General features: G+C 44.7%; 1 protein-coding gene across 1 annotated transcript; it reads right to left on the bottom strand.

The window, feature by feature from the left end:
- Positions 1-794: 794 nt before the first annotated feature.
- On the bottom strand, positions 795-13271 carry CLNS1A (chloride nucleotide-sensitive channel 1A). Its single transcript, XM_005530998.2, has 7 exons — positions 13122-13271; positions 10349-10485; positions 8020-8127; positions 7165-7275; positions 6566-6739; positions 4136-4220; positions 795-1586 (listed from the first exon to the last, which is right to left on the bottom strand). The coding sequence occupies exons 1-6, from the start codon at positions 13268-13270 to the stop codon at positions 4153-4155; spliced, it is 747 nt and encodes a 248-aa protein (XP_005531055.1). The 5' UTR covers position 13271; the 3' UTR covers positions 795-1586; positions 4136-4152.
- Positions 13272-15699: the final 2428 nt, after the last annotated feature.

Raw genomic sequence — 15699 nt, 5'->3', positions numbered from 1 at the left:
TTTACCTGTCCCAAAATCTCAGGATGCCAAGATTCTCCAAACGCCAGTGCTCTGTATCAAACATCAACTCTGTATCCTCCTTTGTAACTCTGAATCCCTAACAAAAACATGCACACACTCACATGAACAGTTTGTATGTATACAAAGGGGCTGGTAAAGACATTCCTGTAGAATGTCTTGTTGCATAACATGCTGACTACCTCATTTATTCAGCTGTCATGGTTCACAGCACTGTTAAGACATCCCTAATTTGACTGGCATTCCTAACGAATATTCAGCAGAGTGGTTATAATTGTCACGTACCTTGGAACCAAATCACATCCTAAAGTGTAAGCAGAGCCAGTAAACTGTTCATATACCAACATAGCAATACCTCACCCTCCCCTCCACCCCAAAAAAAAATCACAGTTCAACTTCAAAGTGAAAGAGAATGGAGGAAGTTTGGTCCAGACTTTCATTTCAATACTGGAAGAAGAGAGGAGCAACCTGAATTTGCTGGTATTTCCCAGTGGCAAAATCACCACCCCACAGAGAGATAAAACAGGAAAAGCTCCAGCAGGACCAACATCTTGCCAATCTAAAGCTGGGTTCCTAAATTTGGGATGTGTCTGACTAACTCTGTCATAGGCATACTCTGCAAATGCTCTGCCCTTTTATCCTCACATCCACGTCAATGATGAAAATGTCTTTGGCTTCACTGAAGATTTTTTTTTTACAGAAGGAAGTTCTGAAACTCAAGGGCTCAAGCTGCTTGCTGAAGTAAAGGAGGGAGAACTGCAACAGTGAGCTGGTAGTGAGATACAAAAATCTTAGTTTATTTAACAAGTTAACATTTAATACAAAGACACAAAACAGTTCTTTTTGTCTGGACCTTACAGCCTTTATTCCATCTCCTCTACCACCCAAGCTCAGCTCTCAGAGAAATGAAAGGCATAGCACTGAAATGATAAAGCCAGTTACTTGAGGGGGTTTTAATTTAGCTTTTCCTTTAATCCTTGGCCAACCCTATTTCCTTTCAGTCGTAACATTTCTATTCCCATTTCTACTCCAGAGTCAATGACAGGTAAAAAAATATGGAAAATTCTAGGACAGTCCAAAATTCTGTTCTACTTACAGTTTTTTTTTCTGAAGTCCAAGAATTCCTACAAAGACTTCTTTAAAAGGCCAGAGAGTTTGGTCAGAGAGACTGTGGCTGCCCCATCCCTGGAAGTGTTCACAGCCAGGTTAGGATGGGGTCTTGACCAACCAGATCTACTCAATGGCGTCCATGACACATGGCAGGTGGGGTTGGAACCAGATGATCTTTAAGGTCTGTTCCAACCCAAATCATTCTGTGATTCTATGAAATGACCCCTGATTAGCCCCATTCAAGTGTTAGATGCAAGAGGTTTTATTGTTTTTGTTTATTTTGTTTTTTTAAATAACCCCATAGTGGTCACAAATGTCAAACCCTGTTTTAAACATCTCTACAAGCATTTACAGACCTAGATGTCTAAACTTAGGTCATTAAAAGAAAGGTTAACTCCCGATAGTCACTGCAATGCCTTCGGTTTTACAGCTTATTCTGCAAGTGCCACAAGAGGAATCTGAAAGACACAAGACACCCAAGTTTACATAATTGGCATTAAAATAAAAGGTTATTAAGCATCACAGAGTAGTAGCTATCTGTTTGTTGCAGTCAGAGGACCACACTTTACTACAAGCCCATGAATTTTCAGAAGAGCTGAGCATCTTTGCCTTTGGCAGCAGCTCTAACTCAGGTCAGCTCAGGACAGAATGTGCTCACAGCAGGCACCAGGGTGCCCTGGCAGACCCTGCTGCACTCACATGCAGACACACCAGTTGCCTAAGAACAATTGCTGCAGCCTCGTGATGCCACAGACAAAACACCACTTATTGCAGCAACACTGGAAATGTCCTGCACCAACTGCCAGCAAGTCTTCCAGGAGCTTCAGCAGGAGACTGTCACATCTCATTTGGGTGGCATGCAACAGGAGCATCACACAAAGGCATTGTTTGGGAGGCAAGGCAGCACACTGCTCTCTAAGGGATCACCAACAAGATATTCCTGTAGATCGTTTTGCAGTTCAGGAGGTTAAAAGGGCCAAGCTGCTCCATGGAGTACCCACAAGATCACAACATGCTCCTTTTCTACCCCTACATACTTGAGTGTAGAGCCAAGCCATCCTCTGAGCAGGGCGATTAGCACAGACCTCCAAGAGCTATCCTTGTCACTTTCTACCTTCAGTTCTTTATTGCTGCCTTAGAGACTAGATTCCTAAACTTCCATAAATTACATGCACACACTCAGGCTGGGGGTTACTGTAAAAAGGGCCATCGCAAACTGCTACCTGGAGTGATGTCACTGCAGCACCTGACACAGCACGTGCAGGTCGCTTGATCTGCTCTGACAGGGATCAGCCCCGCAGCTGTGATCAGCACACGCAGAAGCAGAGGAGAAAATCTCCAGTCACCTCTCACAGCATTCACCTCCCACAGCCATATGCTGTACCACAGCAGGCAGAGCAATAATTCCACTAACCAACACTACTTCTTACTGGGTGTATTTGTCCTTTTCTAGAAGAACAGTCTACAACACTTCCACAAGCACTTTCAGGATTCTTAGGGATCTGCTATCAACTACTAACTCTCCTTAAACAGTTAAATTTTAACCAGGATAATAGATAAAGCAGTCAAATTTGTATTTTTCAACAGCGTGATTTTTCTTTTTCAGTAATCCATCGACTGAAGTAATCTTGGAGATGGAGTCATCAGAGCCTAAATTTCCATTCGCTTACTAAGAGGCACCCGATCTACAGCTAAAGGCTTTTCTCTGATTTTTACGTGTGTCCTTTACCAAACTGGAAGACCATCCAATAGCAGGATGACCAGTATACAGATTTTTTTTTGAGAACTCTTCCCTGTTCTTCAAAGTCCTTCCCAGGGTAGAAATGCTACTACAGAAGTTTGAGCTCTTGCACTAGACAATAAATACCAGTTCAGGAGCAGTGGCAGTGGTGGAGGTCAGTAAGAGAACACAAGGCTACTCGGAGACTTTCAGAACTGCAGCAGCAAAGAAAAATAAGCAACAGAGGAGGAATGCAGCTGTGCAGCACCCCTACACAACTGCCCTCCTTGGGGACTGCAGACTCTTTCTTTGTGACACTGTAATCCCATATCAACTACTTTCACACTTTTCTTTCAGTGGGTCACACTCCTTTTTGTGTCCCTTTCCTCCTTCCTCCCCTGAGCTTTTGGCTGTCTGCTCCACAGCTGCTCTCTCTGGCATTTCAAGTGGGATAGCTGGACACTCACTTTAAGGTAAGAGCTGTCAGTCTCCTGTCTGAGACAGACAGAAGAACTGGGACAACACAACACCACTTGGCAGCATGTACAGACTGAGCACTAGTGAGCTGAAGCCAGGGTGGCATCACAATCCCACTGTGTCTGTGCATCTCTACAGACACTCCCAGAAAAAGCTGCTCTTCCTCTCCTTCCCAGCGCCACCAAGGAAACACTGGCACATCTTGTAATGCTACTAAGAGGAGAAAAACAGGTGATGGAAGACAAGGGATCACTCTAGCATAACCACCTGAGCAGGGTGTTGTCTCCAAGTTGTTCACTCCTGACAGCAATCCCATCCAGATAGCTCTTTAACTTTACCAGGAACTGCTCCTGCTCTGCTTATAATAAAGGAAGAGCTGGACTTGCAGTGCTATGAAGATCCTGCCCCCTTGAACAGCCTGGGAAATCCTACACACTACAGGCAAAACAACAGACACTAAAGACAGGAACTTCCCAGGGATGCCTCCAGCATTCATAGATCAGCATCTAAGAGCCTTTGAGATCAGACAATTCTTAAATCAACTAAAAGGTTGGCCTGTCTTCCAGACACGCACATCCATGCAGGTTGCCTCTGCAGGGTAACAGCTTATGCCAATAGGCATTTTGGCACAGATCACTAAACATCTTTCTACATTTGTGATAACTCCAGCTCCCTTTTCCTTCTTCTATATCACCATCATCCTGATATCATGAGACACTTCCGGTAGGATCACAAACATTACCCAAATTACAGAGAGGGAAGGCTCTGCAGGACTGAAAAACATTGATGTGAGAAATCAGAAGAACTTACAGCAACTCCTGTCCTCCTCAATGATCGACTTCGGCATCTTCAAACTGTCCAGCAACTACCGGTGCTACGTCCACCTCCATCCCATCTGAAAAAAACAGCCAGTGCTCCGTAAACAAGCGGATGAGGGATGTTTTCACGGGAAAGAGAGCGGGTGCCCTCTGCTGACAAGAGGTGGCCAGGACAGAAAACCCCTTCACTGAACTTCTGAAAGCAGCCTAAGGAAACACCGATGAGCTCACAAGTTTCTGTGTTTGCTCCAGCACTGTTGGCCAGCCATTTAAAGATGTCACCGCTTCCTACAACCTCCTCTCACCCAGTCTTATTAAGGGACTTAAACACTGGATTTTAACTATTCCATGTTTTAAATAAAGTTTAGGTGTAACAAATATCATGATTCCTTTGAATAACTTTAGCAGAAAGAGGCTATATCCTGTTCTGAAACAATCATTGAAAAGATTGCCCTATGCTACAATGTCAAAAAATAAAGTAACTCTGAAACTGAACCCTGGGGATACTTATAATTGCAGAAAGCCAAGCAGCAATACTGTAGCAAATAAGATTAGGAAAGTAAACAAAACTGAAGGAAATTACTCTGAAACACGTGGCATACTTGGTGTCCAATTTATATTCATTTCTGGAATTTTGGGATTCAGAAACCTGACTAAATTTTCAAAGAGCACTGCTGAAACAGGAGCCTATCACCTATGGTTCTCTTTACATAAATTTATTCAAAATTGCAGAACAAAGAGAACCATGAAAACAACTGACAAAACAAGATTAAAAACCTCTCCCTGCAGATGAGAACAAATTAGTTATTATTTTCTAGAAATCCACAACTGCTGCATCATTTTCCATCTTTCAAAAATAGGAGGGCATATAAAAAGCACTGCAACTTACATGTAAAAAAGAAGCAATGCTACTGAACTACTTCCCTGCTCTTCTCCCAGATAATGTATTGCTCTAATGAAAACAGTGCACAGAAAATACAGTGTCTGCAAAGTCAGGTCAACAAAAAAGAAATTTTACTCCTTAAATACACATGATCAATAGAATTAAGAGACAGCATACTTCATAGAAAATATATCTTTTTTAATAAATCTGTTTAAGTGTGTTTGAATGATTCAGAATTCACCCTTAACTCTGTTAAGATAATTGTTGGCTTATAATTTAGGGTATTAGGGAAAAAAACAAAACCAAAACCCAAATAAAAACTGCAACTCATTTAGAGTAGAAACTGCTTTCTAACCCTAGTGTAGACTGACAAGTTTAGTTTTTTTTTAGTCCTAAATCAACTTCACCACTCTTACAGGAAAGCATACCAAGAAGAATCAAGTGCTCTGAACACTGAAGTTCTCACTCTTTAACAGAACAGACCTCAATACACAGCAGGCAACAGGGTGCCCATAGGCATGTGGGTGATCCCTCACCTTCTGCAGGGAGGTATCACCCATGGCATCGCACTTGCTCAGTCCTGCTTTACGGATTAGCCAAATTAGAGAATCACCACTTTCATATCATAGAACCACAGAACGGTTTGGGTTGGAAGGGACGTTGCAGCCATGGGCAGGGACACCTCCCACTAGACAAAGTTGCTTAAAGCCTCATTCAGCCTGGTCTTGAACACTTCCAGGGCTGGGGCATCCACAGCTTCTCTGGGCAAGTGGCTAACCACCCCCATCGTAAAAAACTCTCCTTTTATCATCTGAATCTCCCCTCCTTTGGTTTGAAGCCATTCCCCCTTGTCCTATAGTAAGTGGCCTTACAAAAAAAAGTATCTCCATCTTTAAGTACTGAAAGGCCTCAGTAAGGTCTCCCCAGAACCTTCTCTTTTCTAGGCTGAACACCCCAACTGTCTCAGCCTGTTTCCATAGCAGAGGTGCTCCAGACTCCTGATCATCTTTATGACCTCCTCTGGACTCACTCCATTAGGTTCACATCCTATTATGCTGAGGACCCAGAGCTGGATGCAGCACTCCAGGTGGGGTCTCACCAGAGTGGAGCAGAGGGGCAGATTGCCCTCTCTTGCCTTGCTGGCCACGTTGCTTTGGGCACAGCCTAAGACATGTCTAGTGTTCTGGGCTGTGAGTGCACATTGCCAGGTTATGTCCAACTTTTCATCCACCAGCACCCCCACATCCTTTTTGGCAGGGCTGCTCTTAATCCCCTCATCTCCCAGCCTGTGTTGATACTGGGGGCTGCCCCAATCCAGGTGCAACACTTTGCACTTGGCTTTGTTGAACCTCATGAGGTTCCCATGGACCCACTCCTCAGGTTTGTCCAGGATCCTCTGGATGGCATCCCATCCTTCTGGAGTGTTAACTGCACCCCTGAGCTTGGTATCATTTGCAAATTTGCTGAGGGTGCACTCAATCCCACTGGCTGTGTCATTGATGAAGACATATTCTTTAGTAAAACAAAAGCATGTCTTACCTTCAAATTCCCTTATGGAGTCCTCTGTTCTCACTCCAGCCATGTTGTACTGGGTGCTGACAGACTGGGCTAACATGCCTTCTAACCTCTCCAGCGTGGCCTGGCCTTCTGCGGTTAAATGCGACAATCCCTCTTCGTATGTGTAAAAGCTCGGGATGTCACCTTGTTCTAGCTCTGCAAAGACAAGTTCATCTTCACCAGACCGAAGTTTAGGAGCCAGAAATAGGAGGAATAGGGCAGCAGCTGAGCAATTTATGCTCAGATTGACTGTCTGAGGCTGCTTACATCAGGTACAGAATACACTCAGCAATATGAACTGACCACACAGCAGCACAGGCACTGAACCTGGGCTAGGACAGACACTGGGAACAGGAAAGGCTGTTTTTTGTGTCTGTGGGCTTTGGAGAACAAGAACAATGCTTTTGCTGAATTACTGTCATTTGAAACAGCTAAACTACAGGTTTTCTGCAGATTTATGAATTTCTATACTGTGCCTGTGACAAAAGGGGTGTTTAGGCAAGATGAGTAACAAACAATTATGACAGATACCAGGTATCCAAGTGCTGGCAGGTATTTCAAAAGAAGCAACTGTTACCAACCGCGGGCCTCAACATCGTACTCGTCCCCTTCATAATCGTTGTCTGAGTCCTCATCGTCTGGGTCTGGGTGCAGGGCCTGGCACTCACACATTGCTGAGAACATGGCTTCCACTGCAAGAACACAAGTAATCACAAACCTCCACCAGCACCTCAAAGCAGCAGGCAAGAAACCCCACTCCGAGTGATCAGAGTAAGTGAGAATATTCCTGTAGCAGAACCACAACTGAATTTGTGTTTGAAAACACCATCCAGCAAGCCAGAAGCCATGTAAGAAACAAATCAGGTTTCAAAGATCCAGCCTGGTGCCTCTTACCAGCACTTCTGCATTATTTCATTGATGATAAAGGTTTATCTCTGGACAATTCTGTCTGTGATTACCTACTGCAGAAATCCTTGCAGCATCTCTATCCCTCAGATTCTAAAACTTGAATCCAACTGTAAGCTCCACACCGGACAGCATATGACAGCCTTCCAGTGGTAGTGTCAGGGCATTAGCATGTTTCTTAATGAAATTGTCACTGACTCAAACATCACTGAATTTCTAATTAAAAAGACATTTCCCATACATATTCTCTGTAAATGTATATAAGTGAGATAATCCACGTTGTGTGGATAATCTCATAAATACTGAACAGTTTCTGTTTTAAAGCATTGGAATTTTCCTTGAGAAGCAGCTGCTTGAAAGAGTCCATTTTCAAGCCAGATAAAACAATTTGCTTTGTTCTTTCCAGCACACAGGAATCAAGTCACTAGAGAAGGACACTGAAGGATCATGGTATTTACATCTCTACACCCAAGTGTCTTCCACATGTAGCCAGGACTTTGAAGTATAACACAATTCCAATTTGCACTTACAGGCTGATTTGTCGCTAGGTACAAATCTGAATTCTGCAATTGGTTCAACGTCATCATCATCACTGTCATCCTCCTCCCCTTCAGTCATGGGAGCCTCTTTTGTGTCCTCTTTAAAAAGTTGAAAGAATTAGAAAGAAACATCTTTGTTTTGTAATAATAAAAAAAAAAGTCACATTTGTTTATTCTGTCACGAACACACACATAGTCAAATCAGAAACAACCTAAGAGAGGCACAAAACCTCCACTCCATTCTCCCAAAAACCCCATGAGACTCCAAGGCCCACATGGATATATAAGGCCCTCTCACAGCACCTCAACAACACTTGCAACACATATGAAAATTCTGTTTATAACTTAAGGAGTAAAGATTTCTGTACTGGTAACACAATGTATTCAAGTCTTTCGGGAAAATTTCCAGATTCTTATTAGAAACAACAGTGCTCAAAACCCCCCAATTCACAGTTGTTATAATTTTTTAAATCACATAGATTATTTATGGATCCTTAATGTTATTGTCACAAAATCAGCTAGCTTCCAGTGTGGCCCCTCACAGGGGCCTCTGACATGTGCAGAGGATCTCTGCTTCATTTCCAACATTCCTAGTCAGCCAGCAAGATGTCACAAGTGCACCCAGAACCAGTGACAGCTGCAGTGCTCCCTTACTTCCATATACCTTCTACATGAATAAATAAGCATCAGTGTGGTGTTTCACTTTCTGTGAATAAAACCCCACAAAAAAGGCTGCAGTTCTTCACTTCAGGGCTGGGGACGCTGCACTGACAGCCTCAAAAGTGCACAATTATTTTCTACAGGAGAAGAGGCTGTTCCACTGAGAGTCGTTTTTATCACACACAAAACTGGCACCACCAAGAATACAAAGATGCCAAGAAGCTGCCAGCCAGCTGCCCCAAAAATGAAGTGTGCAAGGAAGCTATCCAGTTCTTTTCCAACTGACACCCGCAGGCACAGCTTGTTACTGCTGAGTCCAGCTCTTTGTTTGCAATGCAGTCAACCCCTGAGTGCCTTTTTCTAAAAAGGGGCGAGCACAAGGCACAAACACACAGAGAGCACATGCAAAACTTTCAGAGGAAGAACGCAATGTACCCTGCACAACTGAGAATGAAGACTGCTGAAGCCAACTAAGTGGAAAGGTTTAACGCTATTCAGCAGTTAAAACTGCAGGCCAGGGCTAGACTTTGGAAAGTAAAATCTACCTGCTGTGGAAGATTTACTGTAGGCAGGGTTAATACACTAAAAAATAGACCCACAAAAAATACCCATTAAAAAGTCAGTCTATTAAAGATTTCTAGATAAAGGCTTTCACAGAATATCCATATTTTCAAACGTCATCATCAGAATGAATTAAAAGCTACCAACAGTATCTATCTTCAGATGAGGCTCTTTTTACTTCAAAATAACCACAGTTAAAGGAAAATGAGGATGAGGAACCAAGAGGCGTATGCAAATGTCCTCTTATTATTTGTAGTGATAGACTGTCAGAGAACGTTAGTAACATAAGAGAAACAAATAATGAAGAACACTAATAGCTTAAAAGCATCTCCACCTCCTCAGAGTCTTGTCATTACTTTCTGGATACACCAAAATAAAAATTAAATGCCAGATTTTAACTTTAGCTGTGATGACCAGTAAGGCATGAAGGGGAAAAGGAGACCTGCTCAATACCTAACACTCATTTAATCTTCAATTGCGATGGCAGTTTTTGACACACTTAAAATGTTAACAGGTCTGCCAGAAGAAAACTATTTATATATATAAATACAATCTTCATACAAACAATGAAACAGAAAGCTTGCTTTCTCTGCATCAAAGCAAGAATGGTTAAAAAGGTGGGTTTTGTGGACCATCTACAAAGATTCATTGAAGCCTGGTAACATGAGCTATTGCCTTTTCTTGTTTGTATTTAACCAAGCTGTGGGAGAAAATGAATGGAAAGTTCCCTGGCTGTGAAACAGCAGGAATTCATCAAGCCTGGAGGGGGGCATCAACATTAACATAAATTCAATAAAGAAAAAAATGTACTCAAGATGGAATCACAGGGAGACTGGCAGAGGAAGTAAATTGTTTAAAACAGTGTAAGAGAGCACAGGACTGATTCTCAGCGGCTTCAGTGTACACAGCCACAAGCTGGGAGCAGAACTGTGTGAAGAAGTGACTCCAAACAAATGCAAAGCTGTGCTTCTAAAATAACTATCCTTCAGGAAAATAAAATAGAAAACACAAGCAATTACTTAAAATCAACATTTCCTCCTTCTGAGAAGGAAATCCTGTCACTCAGGACTGCGTGTGAGCCACAAGCAACACTCCTCACCTTCAAACTTGGCGTTCACCATGACGTACAAGTGCTCCCTTGGGTAGGTGCTCAGGTCCCTGGAGACGGCATGTAAACTTATGGTGGGGTAATCCAAGGAGAAGCCAACCCCAGAGTTTTCCAGCCAAGACAGGCGACTAATGAGGGAGGAGAAAAAGAAGAGACAAGGTAGAAACTAACAGAGGAATCCACAGTACCTGATTGAAGCCTGCAAAAAAGCAAACCAACCCCAAAAAGTGAGTATTTGTGGGCAAGGCACTTGGCCCGCTCTGCAGGCATACACAGTCCCGGACCTGCCCGAACAGGACTTTGCAACAGCATTAACTGATGGCTGAGGTAAAAGACACCTTTGCCTAAAGAATGTGAAGCTAAGAACCCTAAACACATCACAGCTTTATCACATTTGCACTAAATGCTGAATTTCCCTCCTTGCCTCACCATTTTCTCCTCCCTGCAGATAGCTATCATTCCAAAGACAACAAGAGGTTTCAGAGTGTGATTTGTAACTCGAGCTATTAAATGTGGTTTTCCAAGATGAAGAGTACACTGAAAGGCGAGCCAGTGGCATAATTTCTAGAGGATTATAGACCTGATGTGGGTATAGCCTGGATGTAGAAAAACAGCCTGTTGTGTGATCAGCAGAGACAGGTTATGGGTACTCCTCCACTCACAACTTCTGTACTATAGCCTCTGCTTTCCCCCCTTTCACTGTCATCCCTAACCACAGCAAGAGACAGCACAGGTTATCATCACCAGGATGCTTCCTCTATATCAGAACAATCAACATCTTTCTAGACACTCAGTAATCAAATTCAAACTAGATTTGGGTGCCTGTAATCAGTGATGTCACACAGTGAACAGAAATACTCAGGGCTAGAAAGCATGACCTCCAACATGTGTAAAACTCAGCATTCACAAGCTTTTGTGATGGGACAAAACCAATGGAAAGGTCACAGAAGACTCCTTGCCCTGGAAAATCTGGCTGAGAGCAAGAGGCAGTGCAGTGGGAGCAAAGAATTTATTTCCTAGCCCCAACTGTCCAGTCCTCGATATTTACAGCTGCTGATGGAGAGTAAGGACATGGATCAAGAGCCACACTGAGCTCCTGGATGCCCCATTCTCCCATGGCACTCCTGCAAACACTGGTGTTTTCTGTTCATCCCAACAAGTGACTCTGGTGAAAGCTCTATGATGCACTTGAAACACGTGGAGAGGAAGCTGGCAGACCTGTAGGTCCCTCACACAAAAGTCTACTGAAAGCAACTTACAAGGAAACTCAACATTACATGTCCTCAGAGCACATACCCCACAAAGAGAAGTCCTATTAGTTGTAACCAAACTAAATAAAACTGAACAAAATTCAAGAGAGATTCCTCTCCAACACAGCACTAACAAGCTCAGGTGGGGCAAAAACTCCTCTGACAATATTGGCCATTTCATAAAGGTTTCCTAGTCTGAGATTTTTAAAAGACAATTCACTCCTCAGTGTACATTTTAAATTATGTTTTTGTTCCAACAATGCTCTTCAATTGTAGCATATTTTATGAGTACTTTTCATGGTTAAAGAAAATTACATTGTTTTAATCATCAAGCTGTCTCTCCGAGCTATACAATGCAGGGAGAATTGAAAGGAGACCATGAAGAGCTCAGATAACATCTTCCAGAATAACCAGACTGATTTCTGCCTAGTAAGAACAGTCTCCACGTGATTAATGCAACATGAAAGACTTCACAGAACCAGAGTAGTTATTAACAGCAGAAACCCAACAGCCCCGTCTAGTCCCCTGTCAAAAGAGAAGAGCTGCTGTGGTTTTATTATAGAATGGTTTGGGTTGGAAAAGACCTGAAAGATCATCCAGTTGCAAACCACTACCTTGGGCAGGGACACCCCCCACCAGACCAGGCTGCTCAGAGGCCCATCCAACCTGGCCTTGAACACTTAAAGGGATGGGACATCCACTGCTTCTCTGGGCAACCTGTGCCAGGGTCTCACTCTGCTCATGGTAAAGAATTTTCTCCTAATAACCAACATAATGCTCTTTTTCAGTTTGAAGTCATTCCTCCTTGTCTTTTCACTACAGTTCCTGCCAAAGAGCCCCTCTCTGGCTTCCCTGCATGCCCCTTCTGATACTGGGAGGTTGCCATGAGGTCTCCACACAACTTTCTCTTCTCCGGGCTGAACAGCCAACCTTCTCAGTCTGTCTTCATAGCAGAGGTGCTCCAGTCCCCTTATCAACTTCGTGGTGTCTGCTGGACTTGCTCCAAGATTTCCAGGTCCTTCTTATGTTGGGGACTCCAGAGCTGGATACAGCACTCCAGGTGGGGTCTCAGAAAAGCAGCGGGACAGAATTTCCTCTCCTGCCCAGCTGGCCACGCTGCTTATGCTGTGGCCCAGGATACAACTGGCTTTCAGGGCTGCGAGTGCACATTTCTCCAGCACGCTGCGTTTTACAGAACGGTTTGAGTGGGAAGGAACCTTACAGCTATCTCGTTCCAAGGCCCTGCAGTGGGCAGGGACGTCCCCCACTGAACCAGGTTGCTCCAAGTCCCATCCAGCCCGGCCCTGAACGCCCCAGCCAGCCGGGTCCCCGGCCGTGCTGCTTCCTCCTGCCTGGTTTAAAACGAGCAGGAGCAGCGGGACGCCCCGCAGAGCCCCAGAGCCCCAGAGAGCTTCCCTCACATCACGGCCCCTTCACCCGAACCGCCATCCCGGGCCCCTCAGAGCCGTCCCGGGCAGCCCCCGAGGGGTCCCAGCCCCGCGTGTCCCCCGCACCTCTCGGCGATGTAGAGGGTGCCGGCGCCCAGGCTGCGGCCCGCCAGCAGCGCCTCCGTGTCCGGCTGCTGGTGGCGGACGCCGGCGGCCGGCGGCGGGAAGCGCTTGAGGAAGCTCATGGCGCCGCCGCCGCCTCCCTGCTCCACCATCGCGCCGCCGGAAGCGGAACCCGCCGCTCTGTGATGCGATTCCGCCCTGGACACGATGTCACCGCCCCGGGGAAGCGATGGCACCGCCCCGGGGAAGCGATGGCACCGCCCCGGGGAAGCGATGGCACCGCCGCGCTCCCGCAGCGCTCAGGTCTGGGTGCCACGAGTCCGAGTTAAGTCGTTCTTGTCTGGAAAAGAGGAGCGAAGGGGAGTGCTGAGGTGATAGCTGAGGGCTGGAGCACTTCTGCTGTGGGGGGGACAGGCTAAGAGCTGTTCTCCGAAGAAAAGGCTCCAGAGAGACCTTACAGCCCCTTCCAGTACCTAAAGGGGACAAGAGCTGGAGGGGGATTTTGGACAAGGACGTGAAGGGATAAGACAAGGGGAAAAGGCTTCAAACTGACAGAGGGCAGAGTGAGATTAGATATTGGGAAGGAATTCTTCCCTATGAGGGTGATGAGAAACTGGCAGAGGCTGCCCAGAGAAGCTGTGGCTGTCCCATCCCTGGAAGTGTTCAAGGCCAGGCTGGATGTGGCTCGGAGCAGCCTGGTCTAGTGGAAGGTGTCCCTGCCCATGGCAGGGGGTTTGGAACATGTGTTTAATGTCCCTTCCAACTCAAAACGTTCAGATTCTATTACTGACAGTACCAAGAACAGCCACAGAACCACTGAATATCCTGAATTGGAAGGGACCCAAAATGATCATTGAGTCCGTCACCCAGCCCTGCACAAGACACCACAAGAATTACATCTTGTGCCTTGAGAGCACTGTCTAAATGCTTGATCTCTGCCATGTCTATTTTAGCCTGTAAGCCTGGTTGGACAGGTGACAGAGGGAAAGACAAATACAACAGCTGCTCAATTACCATTACTGGATGCTGGAAGGGGAATTTCTAGTGGGTGACCAGCACCCAATGTCTCATAAATACACAGAGAAAAAAATCACAAGTACCTGAGTTGCTTAAAGGGTATCCAGTTGATTTCCCCCAGCAACGATGAAGTTGGGGTCAGGAGCCCGACACTACTGCAGTACCTGGTGAGCAGGGGGTGTCTCAGGACAGCACATTCCAGGGATGGAAGGCTGCCACCCCCTCGTGGCCCTGCTTCTTCCCCCAGATTTACACCATGTCTTGCTACTGCAGTGAGATACAGGGATTACTGATGTAACAGTGAAGTACATCTCTGTCAGGGAATGCTTCTGTTAATGCCATCAGTGAGACAGCATCACTGTAAACATCCCTTCTCCCTGACTTGTCAGGATGGCAAATGCTTCTGCCATAAAAAAAACATACCAAAAGCCCATACAAGTTATTAGCTTGTCATGGATGTTAACCTTCCCTTTCATTAGTTTAAATTTACTTTTTAGGAGTCATTTACCTACTTGTGTGCAAACATGGGTTCTCACAAACATGAACCAATTATTAACAAAACTAGGTCTCCATCTTTCCTCCTCCTGGACTTTCCTAGCTATGGTCTTGGATAGCAAAGAGCAGAACATAACATGGTTCTCTTAGTCTGAGCTATTGACAATGCTTTGGAAAGCTGCTCAACCATGCCTACCCATTTTGGATTTTAATTATGCAAATAATAACACAAATAATTGTTGCTCATACAAATCATCACCTAGACTGAAATGAAAACAAATTCCACAATGAAGTGATATTTAAGCATGGCTGGAATAGCTTGAAAAAAACTGTAACAGAGGCAACATGAAATGAGGAAAACGGAATTTCTCAACCATCTTCAAGTTTGCCACACCAAGAAAAGTGGTCAACTGGAAACAAAAATTTGCAGTTCATCCAAGAACATGGATCAGACTATGGCAGCTGGTGGGAAGAGATCCAAATACATGGAAATACCATTCACTACACACTTTCACTCCTATTCATGTCCACCTCCTTACCTAATGTGGCTGACATATCAGCCACAGAGAGTTCTCACCCACCCCTTGTAGTTAATTCCAAATCACACAACAACTTTAGGTCATTATAAATTAAGATTTCTGAGTGGTTGGGGTTGAGTTACCGCTGGTTGAAGCTGCTGCAGTGAAATAGAACAGAGTTAATTTCTCTTCCTGCATCCAAATGCCAATCTTTCTTCTGTGGCATATCACTCTTCCAAAAGAAAGCAGGAAAAAGGACAGTTTAAGCCCAGGCAGGAAGTTGGTTTTGAGGATGAGACATTAAAGGACGAGAAATCCATATCTTCCTTATTTACACAATCCAGACACTTCACATCAGAGTACTGAGTGCTGCACCTAAGAGAAGCTTAGAGGGGGAAGGCAGATGTTTCCTCTAAGTTTGAATGGAACATAATGGCATTACCTGAAAACTTTTCTTCAGCTGTAGAGCTTTAAGAAGTGAGTTAGGATCCAGCCCCACAATCCAGCCCCACACTGACATCTGAACACTGGATGTCCAACAGTGATTTAAT

This window comes from Pseudopodoces humilis, chromosome 2, assembly GCF_049639895.1.
Source record: "Pseudopodoces humilis isolate 2021_Gansu_Grassland_sample_001 chromosome 2, ASM4963989v1, whole genome shotgun sequence".
Taxonomy (NCBI): Eukaryota; Metazoa; Chordata; class Aves; order Passeriformes; family Paridae; genus Pseudopodoces; species Pseudopodoces humilis.
The sequence above is the reverse complement of the archived record's forward strand: the minus strand, read 5'-3'. Positions and strand labels throughout refer to the sequence as shown.

Coding starts and splice junctions, on each gene's coding strand:
- CLNS1A (XM_005530998.2), bottom strand. CDS start 13,270: ATGGTGGAGCAGGGAGGCGGCGGCGGCGCCATGAGCTTCCTCAAGCGC. Junction 7,276..8,019: donor ACCTAGCGACAAATCAGCCT/GTAAGTGCAAAT, acceptor GTGTTCTTGCAG/TGGAAGCCATGTTCTCAGCA. Junction 4,221..6,565: donor CTCCATAAGGGAATTTGAAG/GTAAGACATGCT, acceptor TGTTTTTTTCAG/ATGGGATGGAGGTGGACGTA.